Raw genomic sequence first — 19930 nt, 5'->3', positions numbered from 1 at the left:
TTCCAAACGCTGGCCAGCAAAGCACAGCCTAGGGAACCTCAGGCTCTACAGCAGCAGTCTGAACCTCCAGGTGTTCACAGAGAACTGATGAATGCTTTAACCAGGGAGAGAGCTGAACACAGCTCCCAGCTGCCTGCCATATGCATTAAGAAGCATGAAGATATGGAAGCTGGCTCCTCTTTTGTTGCTTTAAGAAATGCTAGGAAATGATCCCACTTTATTCCAGCAAGAAATGAAGAAGATGACTCCTTGTCTCCTGCTTTGTCCACAAGCAAGCATGGTCCTGCTGTCATGAAGTAACCTTATCGCCAACTTTCTTCTTCCTCATTTCAGACAAAAGTTATACGCGGTCCTCACCCTTTCTTTTTGGACCATTTGATGGCAACCATGAACCAGTGGCAATCTACTACCAACAAAGGTACCAAAGAAAGCCACTACATTCTGTTCTGACCTCAACACAAGATACCAGGATCTCCTGTCATGGATAAAAACCCCAAACCTCTGAGTGCTACCCATATTGTTATTTTTCTTTGAAAATTAATATCGACATTTTCTGAAGGATGCAGGATCATCAAAGAAAAACAATGAATCATAGAATGTAGAATGACTTAGGTTGGAAGGGACCTTAAAGATCACCTAGTCCCAACCCCCCACCTATGGGCAGGGATGCCACCCACTAGATCAGGTCGCCTAGGACCCCGTCCAACACAGAGTGAACTTGTTCAAGTTCTAACATACTTATCTGCTTAGAGAAATAAATAGTTATTTAACAAGTTCTTTTCACATCCTAAGACCTTAATTCCTAGATTAAAACTGTATTTTTAACCTATAGCTGCTAACTGTGCCTTCTCACTCTTTTCTTCACTTAAATTCTAGGAAATAAAAATCCTGCCTTCTCCTTCTAAAGAAGACAAGCTTTATTAAAAACTAAGCCATGCATATATTAGACTTTACCTCGCAGAAGAGGATTCAAATCCTTTAACATTTTCTAAAAGTAGGTATTTTGGAAGCTTCTGGAGCCTACAAGAAAAAAGAAAAGACCAACAGTTCAGAGTTACAAGAAGTAAACTACATTATATTTATCTACAGATTTGTTCAGCTACAAGAAAGATCAAAACATTCCCATGCCATGTTAATTATCAAAGTTTAAATTCTGCAAAAAAAAGTACCTCAACTTTTGAGGTTGCCTAGATCAAATAATGCCTATTTGAATTAGAAATGTAGACTGTTGGTAATTAAAAAACAAAAAACTACTTTTGTTCATATGTAATGCTGTGCCCAGCTGTACCCCATGCATGTACTCGTGAAAACGTTTACCACTGTTCATTTCCTAAATCATATTATTACTATTCAAACATTAAGTTTGTAACAGAACAGATAATTGTCAGGAGGAAAAATACCACCACATAGCTATGGAACAGAAAACTTACTTTCTTTAGTTAAAGTACTTAAACCTGAAATCAATGTTAAAATATCACATCAACTTTAGTGATAACACATCAAAGTCAGCATGCATTTAACTGCTTTAAGAAATGCTACATATTTAGAGTTCAAACTACATATATTCTCAATCTTCTACACTTAACTTTTTCATTTTGATGTGGGGGGAAGGGGAAGGAGCTGCCTGAAGTTTAGCAAGATCAGTGCAGAGGTCTGGCAATAGGCTCATTCCAAAAACAGCATATTAAATCTCTGGAGAAAGGAACATAAAACTGTGCCAGGCACCATTCTAGCAATTTAAAACCATAGATGATTCAGATTCAAGTGTTTGGGAACATCTCCTGCCACTGACTAATACTCTAGTAAGGGTAGTGCAGATACAGTATGGCTGCTGTTCTGAGACCGTGTGTGTGGCACGTAGGAATGGAACACTTATGCCAGCAGGCAGCCACTCCATGCACATTTAACAAGTGATTTTGGACTTGCACTGATGTAAATCACAACAGAATTTGTTTTTGCTAGTTCTTAAGTAACATCAATTACAGAAATTCAATGAAGAATTAAAGTGTTTCACTAGAAATTTGAAAATGAACGTCAAATATGAAAATACTAAAAATTGTATTGAACTGAAAAAGAAGCAGCAGCCAACCTGCCCCTAAAAGAACGGAGAATATCTGTTGGTATGTTTACCCATGCTCAACATCGACATCACCTACTCTGAAACTTATTTTTGAAGTGATAAATCCAGAGCAGTGCTTGAAATGCAAGAGCTCGTACCGGATCAACGTGTCACAAGGCAAATAATCACTGTACAAAGAGTATGTGTTAAGTACTTGGCACATTTTAACATTAGTGTCGGTAAAATTAGCAAACTTCGAAGTCTTAGCATTAGATTTTCCTGGGTTATGGCTTGAACATAACAAACAGACAGTATCTGGACCACTTGGGCCAAACTTCATGTTCAGTGGCTGGGGCTTAAAGGATTTCTCAGGCCTTTCCAAATCTTGGACTTGTCCTTTCCACGCCTTTAACATTTGCCTTTCCGGACTATTAGCCTTATTTCTGCTACATTTCATTCTAAAAGGAGGAACATAAGGTAGGAACAGCCAAGCGACGAGAAATTATTCTATAATTTTCACAATTTCAATGCATGCCGTACCAATTTAGAATGCAAAGTGATAATTCCTATATTAAGAACTTCCCTTTTTTGGGCTGAAATACTCCCTACTCAATGTCTGGCAAATATGTCATTTCCAAAACATACACAAACATTATCTCATTAAAACATAAATCTACTGGAACCAAGAAACTCTGCAGAAGCCACCATCTTGAACATATTACAGACAGCTCACAGTAACTATTGCCTCAAGAAACAACCTGCCCAAGGGAGATAAGGGACGTCTCATGGGATGTCGAGATAAAGTGTCACAGCCAAGCCCAGCTCCTTTGCATCGTCATGACGAAAAACATATGTCCTGTCGTGACTAAAGCTTTACTTTTGAGAAGGAAAAGCCTCTGCCCGTTATCCAGCTAAACCCACAGCAACCAGGAAAAAAACATTTCCGTGTTAATGCACAGCAGTGCCCCCAAAGCAGCCCTCCTCATAACGGTGTCTCAGTTTACTGAGAAGGAATACTGAGGTCAGGATTCTCTTCTGGATAAGGAAGGTACTATTATTCTGACAAATGATTAACTTAGTCCACTATCTGCAGTTCTTAATTTATCATTTTGAAAAGTCAGTTGTGAGGAGGACTGAGCTGAGTTTCTTATTCAAAAAAAAAAAAAACACAACACATTTTTCACAATTTTTTAAACCCACATATTTCCCTCCCCTCCCCCCCCCCCCCCCCCTTTCTTTTGTCTGTGCTAGAAATGGGAGAGTAATAATAATCTAGCTTTTTACCTATTATTTGTCTAACTTACTGGGATATGGAATCTAGTCAAATGGTTGTTGTGTGTTCTCTGCCACAGTTTTCTTTGGTGACCCCAGTCAAGCCTCTCAGCCCTTCTGTGTCTACGTTCTCTATCTGCTGGTGACAAGGGCAAAGAGGTGGTCGCACTAACATTGCCAGCTGCAAAGCTGTTTCTGGAAGAAGAATGAAGAAACTCTTCTCCCAGTGCTAACAGCAGGTTGAGAGAAAGCAATACAGGGCAGGGGAGGAGAAAGAGACAGATAGACAGACCTCTCTCCCCCCTCCTCCTCCAGTTCTGAAAGTAAGAGTAACCCACATGGAATGAACGTAGAGAGAACAGTTGTCCTGGTCTCCAGCAGAAGCAGGACTACCAGGAATGGCAAGTTAACTGGTGGACTGTAATCGATGCAATTTTTCAATGCCCATCACAGTCCAAAAGCAGAGATTTCTGAAAAATAAATCTCCCTGAGCAACTGCTTGCTTCATACCCCCATGAAGGTTTCTTACAGTGCCGTGCATCTCTTTGCAAAAAGAACTGCAAGCATCACTTGGAGCTGATTTTAACGCTCTTGGTAAGAACAGTTTAAGTCGGCAATAAACACTTTGCTTGGATTTACTGTTTCAAAACTTACAGCCATAATTATCTACATTATTCATGCATTTTTATTAGGAACCAGTCCTGTCTGACCAGACAAAAATGGCACAGATGCACACAAAAAAGAAGGGTACTGCTCTGACAGTTCAGTGCTATTTGAAATTTTTAGGATTACAACTCAAAACAAGTGATTTACCACAAATCAAACAAATACAAAATCTGCCCCAAGATATCCAGAGGTGGCACCAAGAAGACAAAATAGACATTTTAAGAAAGAATGGAAGGGAAAGGAAGATGTATTGTATTGTGCACCCAATAATATAGTTTTAAACAAACTCTTTCAAATGCTACCTATTCATAAGGTGACTAAATGTTGAATCAAAGCTTTTTAATGCGGTGTTTCAAACAATTTTCGTGTTTCCATGATGCATATTAGCAAACTATTATATTACCTGTTCCTGTTTTTAAACAGTCAGTGCAAGTTTGATGCTGAACTGAAAATAAACAGTACCCAACTTCTTTCATTTATGACATAGCCACAGTTTAAACAGATACACAACAAAAAAAGAAAATCAGACAAGGAAGGCCTCTGCAATAACTATGAGATGATAATGACATTAATACAATACAAGAATTTTATAAGTTACATATGATCACGTGAAAACAAATGAGTAATACAATGAAATAGTTATAGTATCCCTGCAAAACATTATGGATTACTTGTCTGGCTACAATATAAAACACCTAGTTGGTAACAAAGGCTGAAGAGTCAAGGTGGAAGTTAACTCGTACCTTGGGAGAATATCAAGAATATAGAGAAAGCTCTTCGTCCGCGGATCAGATACATCACCTTGTAGGCCAATTCTACAAAAGAATAAAGAAACACCCGTGGATTACTTGCAGAAGACCATCATCTGACTTACGTTTTTCTACAGAAGGCCTAGAGTTTTGGCTTTGAGCTTTGAAAAGAGATTCTGCAAAATCATCAGGTCCAGACATGATGACCTGCTCACAGAGGCAGTGTCCTATGAAATGCTCTAAGGAATGAAAGTCTGACCTGGAATCCATCAGCTCAAGAGATTAAAATTGAAGCATTCAGTATTGAAACCAACTCCCCAGTCTGCAAAGCATTTAGCTTTGTGGTCTTAGCCAGCAAAAACCTTCTGAAAAAAAAAAAGCAAAACAAAACCAAAACAAAACCAAAAAACACATGCACACCCTGAAGTTCCTGGGAACAGCCAGCTATTTTATATTGAATATATTAAATTATTCATAAAAACGAAGGCCTCAGTGCTCACTATTTTGCAGGATCAATCCCCATGTGAATAACTTTGTAGCCAATTTTGTAACACCAAACTGGACAGCTCAAGTAGGTTACAATAATGATAGTAATATAATAATGCTTCCAGGCCAGGGTTCCCCTAACTTATGCTTGTATTAGTTCTTAAGAAGACTTAAACCTTGGTAGAAGAGCTTTAGCAAGTCTATAAGATAGTCAGTCATACAGACTACTCTTTTTATTATATTATAAAAGAAAAATATAAAATCGAAGGAATTATCCCACCATGCATCACGTGTTGGCACAAACACTTTGTATAGGTCGGCACTGCTTTAGAGAGAATTCTTTTTAATCTTAGGGTACTCATTTGAGTTAAACTTTCTTACACAAGTAATTTCATCACCATCAAGATTTTTTTCATGAAGCTACTACTTTGCGTAAGTATAGCTAAGAGAATCTTTCCTCCAATGATCACTGCTGTCAACCTATGTGAATTCAAAACCAAATAGATAAATAAACTCCCAGTAGGTTCAGTTCTTAAACACTGAGATATTTCTCAGTCATACACAAAATCCTTTCAAAGCCTTTATGATCTGTTTTCAAGATGTTGTGCGTGTATGTAACTTCCATGTATATCCAGACACTGATACTCCTAATGTTGCCTAAAATAGAAATATTCCTCAGAATAAACTGTTTGTGTGCATGTGCAACTTTCACAGTACAAATAAGAACAGATTCCACTCTTAGTCACAGGCAGAAGTGAGAAATTCCAATTCTCCTTCTGGAGTTACCCCCGTAAAATATTAGACTGATAATTAAGAGAAAGAAAGCACCCCAAAACACAGAATCCTTTACTTTCACTGTTACGCAAACCATAATGTGTGCAAAATAGGTGCTTTAAAAAGCTTAATTAATTTTAACTGAATTAAAACATACATTAAAAGAAGTGTGATCAATAATTAAAATTCAAATTGCTGCATTTCTTTCACTTCAGTAAACCTCATGGTGAATAGAGACACAAAACAGTTGCTTAGAAAGATGAAGCTACACAGATGAACCAAACATCATAACACTCTTGAAAACATTTCTCCTTTAACAGTACAAATTATAAAAACTGCACTTTTCTCCAAAATGTGCTATATCTACCTTGTAAATGGCTGACAAGGAGGGCTCATCAAAATCATATCAAAAGATAATCTGTCAAATTCTTTCAGTGTTATGCCCTAAATAAAAAAAAAAAAAAAAAAAAAAAGATTTTTGAGTATTGTAAACTGTATGAAACTCCGAAGTCATTCTTCAGACAAAACTATTCCATTAATATCCCAGTTTCTAGTTAGAAAAAACAAACAACCTCTCTAATCACCCGTTTAACCTAATAACTTCATTCTTTTTTATCTTAGCAAACCATACAAAGCAAATATGTATTAATTGTTTCGAAAATGAACCAAAAACACTGATTATGTCTGGATTTATTCATAATCTTGATTTTTTTTTATCTAATCACTCTCAGAAGAGATGTAGCAGTTCAAGGTTCTTTCAGCTGATCACATCAAAATAACTGACAAGATATTTCTCCCCATCCCTCCTCCAAATAAAATATCATCATTGGGACATTACATCTTTGTACATCAAAAAAGTGTTGACATATCCAAAACAGATGAAATAAATAGCAGAATTTCTCAGAAGATGAAATACCTACATGATGTAAACACAGATGAGCCTAGAAATAACATGATAGACCCTAGGTTACCATAAGAAATGATGCAACGGCACTCTTTGCATGAGTGCTTTCAGACAGATGTTTGGCAGCATGGACTCAAGAACCAAGCAGTTATCCTCAGAATTGTAGACTATTTCTACCTTATGTACAGTAAAGCAGTTCAGAGATTAAGCACTTACACACCCAAGAAGTACTTTACAAAAGAAATATAAATAGGTCATAATGAAAGTTGTGGATTTTTTTTTCTTTTTCTTATAAGAGAACACCCTAGAAGAACGCTGACATGAACTAATTATTTTTCAGCATAAATGAAGACACTGTTTTTATAGTATTGCAGTCTTGGTGTGAAGGTTTTGGTGAACTGCCTTTACAGAGCAGAACTGTGAAAATTTTACCATGGGCTTTGGCCATGCATGAGCAAACAGGACTTTTCACAACAGTGAGAGCTTACATATACTGAGCATACTCAGCATACGGATGTTATAATCAAATTTTTACAAAAATGCAATACATATGTAGTAAATGCAGGGTATTTATCTGAATTTACAGTAAGGCTTACTTTCCGCTGAAGAGAAAAAAAATACACACACACATATTTATGTATTTTAAAGGAAAAAATATGTATTTCGTACCACAATTAAAAATTGTCTGCTTAGTGGCAGTTTCTGAGATACGATAAACATTAAGATCATAATCCATGATTTCTAATTCACACTGCACACAATAAATAATAAACAGAAAATGCTGTACATGGCACATGTCATAGCTTATCTATCAGTTAACCTTAGACAGATGTGTTTTAACTCTTAGGAAGTCATTACCAGCGCATCCTGTGAAGTTTACTTCATTCTAGTTTTTTGCTGAGTAAAAATCCCACAAAGCCATTATATGGTTGAAAACAATAGTCTGCAAAAAACATTTCTGTTCAGAGAAGAAAGAATTAGGTTTGTGGCACAAATTAGTTACACAGGAAGAAGTTCCTCTATACTAACTTCTAACACTAGAAGGTCAACATATTAAGGGGCCAAGAGGAGAGGAGAAGGCTAACGATCAAGTAACTCAGTGAGACAAAGAAATCACTGCCTTACATATTTTGAAGAATATCTATATCGCAAAGTGTCACATAACTGTCCACAGACTAAATCTGCTATTTTTTCCAATAGATTTAAGGAAGGTCTTACTGACTGTAATCTGTTCTCTACTATAGGGAGATGTAAGCATTTTTTCCTCTTCTGTTCCCATATAAAACTGTAAACTGTCACTACTCTGTTACTACTGAGCGCTGAATAAGCAGCTAACCTTTAGCCACCTATTTAAGTCTTGCTTAAGCTGATGTCTTGAAACAAATTCAGTATCTTTTACTGTCATGTTGTAAAGCTGTAAAAGAAAAATAAGTATACAGTACTATATGAACGCAGGTAAAACCACATATCTAGTCTGCTCCTCTGTTATTAAAGTATGAGCCAACTGTACCTATTTCTTCTTCAAATAATTTGGAAAAGGGCCAGAAATCCTAAAACACATGATCTCTTGAGCCCACACAAATAAAAGCAAGACTGTCCCATCCAGTATACTTTCCTGTGTTTTACTCAGATCAACTATAATTACAAAGCAAAGGCATGACTCCAACAGATTTAATTAAATTCTTTCAAAACACGAAAATATTTTTTAATCTAAAAATGTGATTTTTGTCATTCCTTTCGAGCTGGAAAGCATTCCTCTTGACATTCACATAACCCTTCTTGATGCAGCAATCAAGACTTTCAGGAAAAGATCGCAGTGTGAGTATTCCTATACTTCAATGAGCAAACACAGAAAAAGAAATGAAAGTTATTGTAAAACTGCTATAGTCAAAACACCATAAATTAAGTCTGTTTGTTTCTCCTTCTTACTACTACAGATAGGGAAGACAATCTGATTCTAGAAATGCCAGACTAGAAGCAAAAAAAGATACTCATTACTCACCTCAATCGTCTTTGCCCATAGTGGTGTGCTGGGAAAGTTGTGCTTATAAACTTCATTGGCAAGAGTGTTCACATCAACAGCAGCAACAACTTCTGCAGATGTGCAGCTTTCTAAAATTAAAAAGAAAGAACAGCAAAGAAAAATGTAGCTTCTCTTTATTATACTTGGAAAATTAGTTTGTTCTGTTGCATTACAGCTGTGCTCAAAAATAAAAGGGAAATGACAAAAATCAAACTCTGCTGTGCTGCCTTTGAAAGTTTATATGAAATATGTACCGTGCTACTAATCATATGGGCAATACTTCCCTCCCTTATGCATCCAAAAAGGGAAGCTAACCGTGCCCTTCTTAATTTGTAGATACAGCCTCTGTATCTACAGAAGGACCAAGTTCCTTCGCTGGAGGAACGCAGCCCATGGCAATGGGCTGAGCCCTGTGGCCACTGCCTGCGACTCTCTGGCCCCTGACAACTTATAAGAACCATGTGTGTTATTTTTTTTCGGTTGTCTGCTCACCATGAGAAGCAGTATACTTCTAAAATACGTCTGAGGTATGTATGCTGGTGGAATAAAACTTTAAGAAGGTACCTGAAAAGTATTTGTGCTTATATTCCCCACAAAGCCTTGGGCCTCGAACCCAACTGCTGCCCCTGTTGGGTTCAAGGTCCCCAAAATAACAAACGCTTTGAAGGAAAACATTAAGCAGCTCCTAATCTCTTGTTATCAAAGGAAGTATTTCTGGGCGCTTAGAGCCATTAATGGAAAAGAGAAAAGGACAATAAAAAACCTACCGACAGCTAAGAATAATATAAATAATCAATGGTCTGTTTAGAGTAACAGAATAACAGGTCTACAGAAACTTAACGCATAAAAAGAGCAGTGTTTAAGCTGCTGCTCATCATGCCACACTATTTATTAAGAACTACAGTACCTTCCCCGAGGCTTTTTGTCAGAAAGATAGGCTGTGGTCACTGGGAAAACTGCAGGCAGAGAACAGTGAGTGTTCTTCCTGCACCAGACCAGACCACTTCCAACCACCAGGAAAGGCACGTTACGGTCACCATCACAAAGCCCCCATTGAAACACGGGCAATTTTAACAAGGGTTCTGTAAGCCCACAGAAACAGGGCAAATAGCCATATATATGCCTGCAGGTACCCTCACAACGTGCACAAGTGACATATTAACAAGTGACCTTATGAGACATCCTACGAATTACTGCAAGTCAGCTAATTATTTACAGTTTGAGAGGATGAAAAACCAGCTACGAGGTCTCCAGCCCATATACATTTGAGCGATACAGTTATCACCCATCTACTATCTTTTACCATTCACGTTTTCAAGGCCATCTCATTCAAAACTAAGATGAAAGAGAAATCTGAGTATTGCAAAGGTTGTAGCAGATAGCTTAAGAAAGATCAACCGAGTTGTCCAGCATTTACTTGGTGCAATAAATGGCAAGATGAGTAAGAGTTTGCACAAGAAAAAATAATTACCAATGGCCACCCACTAAGGGGCTATGTACGAATCATTGTTTGCAGTTACTGTGTTGACATTTTGAGTGCAAATTGTAACCGAAGTTGTTAAACACAGGTGTATCCACAAGGCCAACAGAATGACTACACCTGAGCTTACAGAACAGGTATGTTAACACTGACATCTAGTGAGAAAAGAGCATCCCCTTTGCAGGTTGACTAAACTGAAAGGCATAGTCAAGAAGCTATGCTAGCATCTTCCTATAACAAGTTGGAACACCTAAGTAATAGAAACAAATTGCAAGTGCTGTTTAAGCAACTGCTTTTCTCGTTTATTCTTTCAGTTCTTAAAGCATGTTGTCCTAATGAACAGATCCTTACTGTGTGTTCCAGGCGGCCCAGAAGAAAAGAAACTAATCAGTAATTTCAAATTATTAGCTAAATGAACACCCAGTTTAAAAATGACAATTGGAAAGGCAGGCAGCATGCCCTGCAACTCATGATTCAGATGTTTTACAGGATGAACATCAGTCCAATCTCTTCATACATACAAAAAAAAAGAAATACCGTGGATTTGCAGAGGACTTCATCAGCCCAAATGCCTGGAAATCCTCAGAGAGAGCACACAACTAATAATTTATTGACACACACCCCCCCCACAATAAAATGTTCAACCTAAACAAGAGATGTTAACCCACATGGGAGGAGACAGCATCTTTTTCCTGAACTATCCCATCTGACATCCTCTCTTCCCTATTCAAGGACCTCATAATTTTTTCAAAGCTTCTCCTCCTTCTCACTCAATAGCTGTGGTTCACTTGGGAGTTCCTGTTACAGAGCAGACTCCCTCTAAAAGCTGAGTACGTGTATTTTTGTGGAAATACGCTGGAAACGCATGAAGGAGCTCGAGCGGACAAGCAGATCTCACGCATCAAACCTAACAAAGAAAAGCTTGTGTAAATTTCACATAAGGTGAAAATGAAACATTTGTAAACAATTCTCCTGAAAGGCACATAACTTTGATGTTAAGCTGTGACATTTTGCTATGACAACTACATTTGTTAATTGAACATAACTGTAAGAACATACCATTACAAAAGACCAAAAACCAGTCTACAAAAACAGAATGAAGGTTGCGTTTAACTATCTATCCCCACCGACAAAAGGCACAAAATCAACTTATGTTACGGCTCAGTAGGAAGCCACAATGGGGAAGTTGCTGAGGGAGGCGTTACAGCCTATTTTTAGGCAGACTAGAGCATAAAGCTCTCTCTAGGCTGAAATCAGGTGAAATCAAACTTGTATCATCCTATTAGAAACATACTGATTTTGCACTTCAGTCTTAAAACCTCATGAATACATATAACAGAAGCCCTGTAGCTTAATAAAATTGCTGCAGAGGCAGCAAAATCAAACTTCTGGCACCAGCTCTCTGTTTTGCTGCATGCACAAAGCTGACGAGCTGTGTTAGCCGTCTAACATCCACTTGTTCACGCTGCGATAACTGGAAGGTGTGGCACTCGAAACAAAGGAAGGCAGGATGTGTGTTAGCTTCTGACTTGGGAAAAAAAAAAAAAAAAAAGGGTGGCATCTACAAGCTCTGAAAATAAAATTTCTGACTTTATTTGCCCTTTTCCATGCCAGAATCATTGATTCCTTTGTGATGCGTTTCTAGCAGACCTTAAAATTAGCATAGATCTGTTTATATCCACCCCTCTACTTCTGCACCAGAATCATCAATGGCAGCAGAGCACATGAAACGCACGGAGCTACACCAAGGGCAGCGCCGCAGATCCCACTGTGTTGGGAAATCAGGGCCAAAGCCAGTTATCTACACTAACAGGTATATGGAAACAGATGGAAAAGGGAAGATTAGTCACACACTGTGTCAGTTGTGTTTCCCTTTAGAACAGACAGCAAAGATTTCATTTCTGAGCTGTCAGCTCGTGGCTTAAATGATTAGGCTGAACTGTCCATGACTACAGGCAGCGCGATTATCAGGAAACTTGATACTTGCTTCCTGCAGGATACTTAGCAACTTTTTTCCACTGCTGTATTCGTGCAGGCTTTGTTCATGTTCAACCATATAAACCGTGTAAATTTACGTTATAGCCCAACCAGCACCATCCTGCGCTATAAAGGGCTACATTTTAGACAGCTGTTAACATCAAAATGAACTTAGGCGGAAAAACTTCTTCAGATAAGCAAGGTTTTTGTTTAACATTGTGCTCAATCTTATAGCTGCTTGCCAGTTCCGTCTGCTTTTCCTCCCCGCCTGAGATAGCTATGCTATGCAGTTACGCACTTCAGTTCATTACGCTGTGCAGTTCATGGAGATTATCAAATAAAACGAACAACAATAAGCGCGGAAGACAGCCTACAAAAGACTAATTCTTACTCTAAAACTTAAATATAACAGCTGCAGTGGAAAACTGTCATTAACTTTAGGGCTGCAAAATTACAGTATTTTTTAAAAGTGGTCCTTTCACATTTTATGCACAGAGATATTTTTTTTCAGTGACCTGGCAGATGACAAACGCTTGTGGCAGAGACCTGGAATCTGTTTTTCATGGGAAAACTGCCTAAATTAATATGCCATTTTGAGTTTGCTTTGGTTGGGAATGAGTGGGAGCAGGCTGTTTGTTTGATGGAAAGTTGCTAAGGAAATGAATTAGAGCCACAGATTTTCTAAAAATAAAGGTTGTATTTTTCATTGTAGAACTCTGTTCTTTACTGCCAAAACATTCACGCATGCATTACGTACATATAAAATATCGGAGGTTTAGACATACATGATCCAAACATCAACCTTTGCAAATCTTGCAATGTTTGGAGCACAGGAAGGGAAGAAACACATTCCTATCTTTTAGCTGCTTCAATCCTTCACGATCATGAATATGAACAGGCTCAAAAACTTCCAACCTTAATCAAGCTCAACTTCCAAACTATATATTTTTCCATGCTGTTAAAATTAAGATATGACTGTAAAGCATTCAACATCTGAAACCAGAAATTCTGCATATGCTGGATTATCTACAGCTAAAGTATCAGCACCGAGCTAGACAACCCCCAAGATTTTTCTTATTTAGTTTTGGACTGAAACCTAAATTCATGAGCAGGCCTCCTTACACTGCCCAAAAGAACCTGAGTCAACTACACATCAATAATTTCTACATACAGCAGTATGTAGAAATAGAGGAAGACTTGGATACAAACTTCTGTGCATCTATTGAAATTCATTTATTTCTTAGTGTAGGTGAGGACAATCTAAAAAACAATTGTGCATTACTTGTTGCCAAATGCATTCTGCTTTAATGACAACTGCCAAAACAACAAACATCCTCATCCTGCAAACCCAATTATACGCTGTCCTAGAATTAAGTTTATAAAAAATTGCTGCCAAAAAGGACATCAAGGTAAAAAAAAGAAAGCCACAGATTTCCTGGAAAATACCTATTTGCCATTGAAAATGCTGACAATTACACAGAAAAAAATACAATGTTGGATCAGTGCTGCTGAACATAACTGGCCAAAAAACTGGCTGCGTAACAGAGCCAGGAACCAACACTGAGCGAGAAGTTGCCAGAACTACAGAATCCATGTTGCAGAACAAGTAGCTCTCCCGGAGAGGCTGCACAGAAGTATTTTATGTTTTCTCTCTTTTCTAAATGATTCTGTTGTTGTTCTTGGCTGTGTAGATTCAACAGAAACCATACCAAGAAAACAGAGTATTGCACATAACCTTCATCTCTCATGCATCTGGCTTATAAAAGCACTCACAAAATGGAGGGCTTTCCTTCAAGCTTCATATTTATATGAAAAAAAAGCCTGCTAAATGACATCCAAAAAATTGTACGAGAGACATCTTCAAATAGCATGGTTTCAGATACACATATAGGCCTAAAACATATAAGAAATCCTATTATTATAATACAAAAAGTACTTTCAAAGGAACATTCACTTTGCTGTTTGATTTCCACATAAAAGCAAACACTTAAATCCTCTTGACTTTACTTTCTTCCTCTATAAACTAAGAAAACTGAATCCAGATGTCTAAAAGACTTAAAAAGAAAAAACAGCAAAAGAGATCAAAACGCCTGACTGTATCAGTATTCCTGAATGCAATTCAATTCATCAAAACCAGTTTTATATAATGGCCTGCCATTAAGTATATAACTCGGTGCAAATTATATATACCCTTTCATTCAGTTGCCTATTAGCTTTCACTAGACTTGAAATAAGATTCTCATCTTATTGGAAATAAATTTACCCTTCTGGGAAGCAATACAAATGCTTTGGTTAATTCTTTCACTCTCCAAACTACGCAAGATATAAACGATATATACATTTCCAAGCCTTGGTATGTCCCCTGTGGCGTCATTCAATCAGTATATCTTTTGGATACAAGTTTACAAGTATTCTGATAATCTTCTAAGGCTGCATTTCCAATATCCCCATTCCTTAAGTATTTTGTTGTGTTGCAAATGGTATTTTCCTAGTTGGAGATGGATGGCTACAGGATATCACATCTGGCATTACAATGCGTTAATTACTGCAGAACAAAACTGAACATTCACAAGACGCCTATTATTGTGTTAAGAGCAGAGACAGGTGACATTCAGTAAATATTTGTTATACACATACAAAAACCAACACATGACAAGCTGAGTGAGGGCCATGGTGTAGGCTAAGTTTCAGGAATCTGTTCACTTTCTATGGAAATATGGAAACTGTCTGGAATCATAGAATGGTTTGGGTGGGAAGGGACCTTAAAGATCATTTAATTCCACCCCCCTGCAAACCCTCCCTGCGTGTCTGTAACACATAGTTCCCCACCACTTTAAGGAACAAGACTACAAGAAAAGTGTTACCGTTACTGCCATACTCTCTCTTGATTCCACAAAGCCTCCAAAATCTACAGCTCCATACCCAGATATATTTTGCTCTTAACACTCAAAAGGATGTGTTTGGAAATAAGGAACACACATTACTTCAACAGGTGGTTAGGATTATTTACAATAACAATGAGGGTACCTATTTTGGTATACAATGTATTTTTACATATTATACATATACAAAACATACATAAGCATTCAAGCAAAAATTATACAGTAGAAAAATGCCTCACTGACAACAGTTTAAGTGAATGAATGATGCTAAGTGGACTCTACCCTAAGCATAATCTTTTAGTATTACACAGCTCACTGGAAGAACAAGATAAAGTGAGTTTTCACCTGATGTTTTTAGGACAATGCTCTCTGCTGTACAGAGTAACAGAAGGGCTGTTAATAATTATGAAAGGTTTAGTGTTTGAAGGACTGTAGTTGTAATTAAAATTATTATCATGATCATTGTAAATGATACAGATTTATGTTGACACCTGGACTGAGCACAGTAACAAAGCCCAGGGTGCTTTACAAAGGAGCTCAATAACCCTAGCTCAATTTTTTTTATTTGGGAAAGCCAAGTCACAAAGAGTCTATGGGACTTGGTGAAGGTCACCCAGGCCACGGCTTTTACAATTTAAAATAAATAAAATTCTTCTCCAGAGTTCCTGATACCAGATCAAAAACTCACCCAGGCACATGATCTAGCATGAACTCACAATATCAACTCACGTGTTATATTCGATTTTCATCTTTAGAAAATATCAGCTTTTCACCAAACTACGTGAGATAGTGATATTGTTTAGTGGAGGACTTGTTAGTGTTAGGTCAGAGGCTGGACTAGGTGATCTTGGAGGTCTCTTCCAACCTAGACGATTCTGTGATTCTGTACTGAAAGATGAAAACACCGAGTCTACCTGCATGCCTATGGGATAACCTGGCTAATTTGTCTGTGCGCCTGTGTGACCCTGATCCCATTTGCAGCAGGGGCATGCCAGCAGATGAAGGATCACATACTAATATGTGCAAAATCAGGGTTTTCCTGAGAGCAGGTACCTGGGCTGAGGCAGGACCACAGATCCCTCACCTCCATCCCGGTACTCTCTGGGTGCATGGCGCTACCCAGCGGGCCACAACCACTTCGGGGCACTGCCCTGTTTACAGCCGTGGACCACTGACACAAACACCTCACTAGCCAAAACCCAGCTGCCACCTCCCCTTACAACTCGCCCCCACGGCCACCTCACGGGCACAGCCCCCTCCCCGGCCCCCCACCGCTTTCCTGCCCCTGGAGAAGGGGAGGACGCGCCTGGAAGCTGGGGGATGAGGGGTCAGGCTGGGAGATGAGGGGAGAGGCCGTGCCTCCACCCAGGGCTTCCTCCCTCCCCTCTTTCCCCACGGTGCTTGTGCAAGACGGCGGGGCTGGGGCAGGCGCTGAGGAGAGGGGCCGAGGAGAGGGGCCATCTTAGCCCGCCCCGTCGAGAAGATGGCGCCCTCCGCAGCCCCCAGGGGGTCGGGGGCGCAGCGGGAAGATGGCGCCCTCGCGGGGGAAGGGGAAGGGGGGCCCCGAGGAAGGCGCTGGCGGCGGCGGGTACCTCTCAGGGCCTGGTGCATGCCCCCGATGCCGCTGTACAGCTCCAGCACCCGCAGCGCCGCCATCCCGCAGCGCACGGCTCGGCCCCGCCGGCCGCCTCCCCGAGCGCCGCCCGCCCGTTCCGCTGCTCTTTCGTTCCCACTCCGTTCGCTCAAGGGCTACGGGCTTCGTGGGGCGCTGCTAATTGCTCATTAAACCCCAAAACGGGCTGGAGCCCCGTGGGAGAAGCCACCTGCTAGCATAGCCAGTCCCTCGCCTACGTGGGGAGGCCGGTCGTGTGGGTGAAATCAGCAAAGGGCGTGCTGGAAGGGCAGGCTGAGGGCAGAAATTGATTAGGGTGGCTTGTGCCTTGCAAATGAGGCAGGGCTCTTACTGTCTCCCCAAGCCCAGCCTGTCAGCAGGAACCCCGGAGGCTGCTTCCCAAACTATGCAGGCCAGGCATGGGGAGAGAAAGGAGAAAGGGCCCCCAAAAGGGCTGTGCCCGCCCGCTGGGGTTGGTGCCGGTCTGCTGTCCAGCTGGGCAGCTGATGCTAATGGCATGTGGCAATTCTGCCGGCCTAAGCGTTTGTCTTATTTTTGTAGGAGTGATTTTAGTCTGCAGGGATGGTTTGAAAAGCCGTTTCAAAGCCCGCACTGCTGGTGGAACAGGAAGGAAGGAAATAACTGATGAAACTCTCCTAATTTGTCTTAACACTATGAAATTGCTTTCTCTAAATTAAAAAGGAAGAGATGACTCAAAGACAGTTGCCCCTGAAAAGCAGTTAGTTTGTAACAAGAAATGTCAGACAGATGCATTTACATGTACCTACAAAACTCAAAGAGTAAATATACTGCGCAGTACAATGTGGGTTACCTACCTCACACAAGTAAAGATATTCACCTATGCCAAAGTTTGAAGATTTAGATTCTAAAGTGAAGATGAAACATGAAAAAAACAAAATCTGAAAATGTTTCTCTAATCATTTCTTAAGTTAATTATATTTTTTTGTGGAGCCTCCTGTCAAAAATAAGGTGGATTTCAGGAGTGTTTATTTTTCCTTAGCATCTGCCTCATGCAGCCTGTCATAGTAACTCCTCTCTCTTGTCTTTTGGTGGAGGCAGAATTTTTAGCCGAAAGTGGAGGGTGAACCAGAAAGAGATGTGCTGTCTTTCAACATACTTATCCAGAATATGAGACTCATCCGCTATGGAAAACAGTAGAATCAGAAACACGATTCAAAGCAAGAATATTAGTCCTCCCAGCACTTTTTTTGAAACAGTTCTGTCATTCCCTGTGGATTTTCATCATCAGAGTCTGGGGCTGCTGATTTATTTGCCAGCCATGGAAGTAAGCATGTGACTAAGAAAAGAAGCCTGAGGTCTATTTCGACAATTTCTGAAAGGAAGTGTAGCGGCCGAGGTACCAAAGAGGAGAGCAGTGCACATTACAAGAAGTGGCAAGACAGGTAGCGTGCACAGGCAGTGGGTGAGGAACTGAGAAAGGCGGCTGAATCACATGGCTTAACGAAACAGAGAATATTCTGGCTGGAGAAAACAGTTGTCAGACAAAGGTGATGAGGAAGACTGAAGAAAAGGATTCAGGATGATGATGATGGCTGTGATGAACAAGGTTGTTCTCAGCTAAGAAGATAAACGTCAGTAGGAGCCCATCAAAATACAAGATACAAGGTAAAGGTAAAGAAAAATGAAGCTTTTAGACTACTGAAATTAGTAAAGCCAATTAATGAATTTTAGCTCCTTGTGTTACTAGTTCAACAATCTATATACATCACAGCAAAGCTAAATATTGTAATAAGGGCTTTAGGCAGTCACAAGCAGTTCATTTATTTGGAGCTGCCCAGTATGTGGAGCAATTAAAGCTACAGAGGAACAATATTTCCTTATATCAGAAGGGAAGACAAACTTGAGCCCCGTTTTTCCCTCTCCTTTCCCTGATTCCAAAGTATTCTTGCCACTCATGTGGCAAAGGTAGAGTCAAGTGGAGAAGTAGCAGATACATTTTTGCCATACTGGTGACAGTGGAACATTCCCTGCTCAGGGGAAATTCTCCACCTACCTCCTCTACCAGGCATCCTCTGTGTAGTAAACCATAGAATCTGATCAACAAGCCTCCACTCTGGCAACAAAGAAATTCATAAACTAGGCCGAGATTTCATTAGCTTAAATTTGCAAAGAATAGGAAACACCAAAATTTCCCTTGTGTTCATTTTTAAACACATGCCAATAATCAGTTTTATAATTCTGTGTAATGGCATCTGCCCTAACCTGGTTCTCCTTATTAATTGACAGCTATGAAAGGACCAAAACCAAATCAGAGACTCTGGAAACAGTTACTTCTAGTACACTTCCTTTATAAATGTAAAGACAGCATAAAAATAAGTTTTTTATCAGACCTTTTATAATAAAATTTAAGGTATAGTGTTTATTTCAGAGATTGAGAAGCACCAAGATCACTGGTCACTCATACCTTTGTTCTTAAAAAAAAGCTGAAGCATTGCAAGAGCAAGTGTGCCCTGTGAAAGTGATTGTTCATAGCTAAGTTAGAAAAATCTTGATATCACATGTTGCCACTACCATGGGGCAGGCTAAATGGTTGCTCTCTCTTGGTCTTGTGGCCTGGCAGCAGTCAGATGTCTGCAAAATTTCCCAACTGAATCTCTCTGACTTGCTGAAATTTGGGTATTGTTACAACTCTTTCTTCACTTTGTGCATATAGGATGGATAGGATTCCTGTAAATCTCAAACAACATTTAATTTGATTAACAGAGGAAATTAATAACAAGAGTTCAAGTCCAATATCTGCCTTCAGGCCCTATTCTACTCTCAGTAAAGGTAGTTAGTTGTACAGCTCCTTAAGACTTCAAGGGAAGAAGTTTGTTCTATGACTCTTCCAATTTTGGCTTTCTGATAAGGGATTTCAGATTCTTCAGCTCTGAACTCTCAATGTTATTTGGACACAGTTATCGACTGTTTCATATATCAGTTATGCCTCAGCAATACACCTGGCTTTAAATAAGAAATGCTAGGCTTTTATAAAGAAAAGTTAGTTTATTCTAAATGAACACAT

General features: G+C 39.5%; 1 protein-coding gene across 6 annotated transcripts in view; it reads right to left on the bottom strand.

Annotated features, from left to right (window-relative positions):
* TRDMT1 (tRNA aspartic acid methyltransferase 1) overlaps window positions 1-19930 on the bottom strand; it is a 43430-nt gene that overhangs the window by 13509 nt on the left and 9991 nt on the right. For 2 of the 6 annotated variants that reach the window (XM_040547126.1, XM_040547125.1), the window contains exons 2-4: window positions 8913-9022; window positions 4741-4812; window positions 955-1020 (exon numbers count right to left, since the gene is read on the bottom strand). In XM_040547126.1, coding sequence (XP_040403060.1) covers window positions 955-1020; window positions 4741-4812; window positions 8913-8968 — 194 coding nt within the window. In that variant the 5' untranslated portion in view covers window positions 8969-9022. Of the gene's footprint in view, window positions 1-954; window positions 1021-4740; window positions 4813-6373; window positions 6451-8912; window positions 9023-9187; window positions 9211-16578; window positions 16791-16864; window positions 17234-19930 lie in introns of those variants that run through there. The other 4 variants (XM_040547122.1, XM_040547123.1, XM_040547124.1 and 1 more) reach the window with 4 other exon arrangements.

The sequence above is a fragment of the Cygnus olor genome, chromosome 2 (genome assembly GCF_009769625.2).
Source record: "Cygnus olor isolate bCygOlo1 chromosome 2, bCygOlo1.pri.v2, whole genome shotgun sequence".
Classification (NCBI taxonomy): Eukaryota; Metazoa; Chordata; class Aves; order Anseriformes; family Anatidae; genus Cygnus; species Cygnus olor.
Note: the sequence above shows the minus strand (reverse complement) of the source record. Positions and strands in the feature narration are given on the sequence as shown.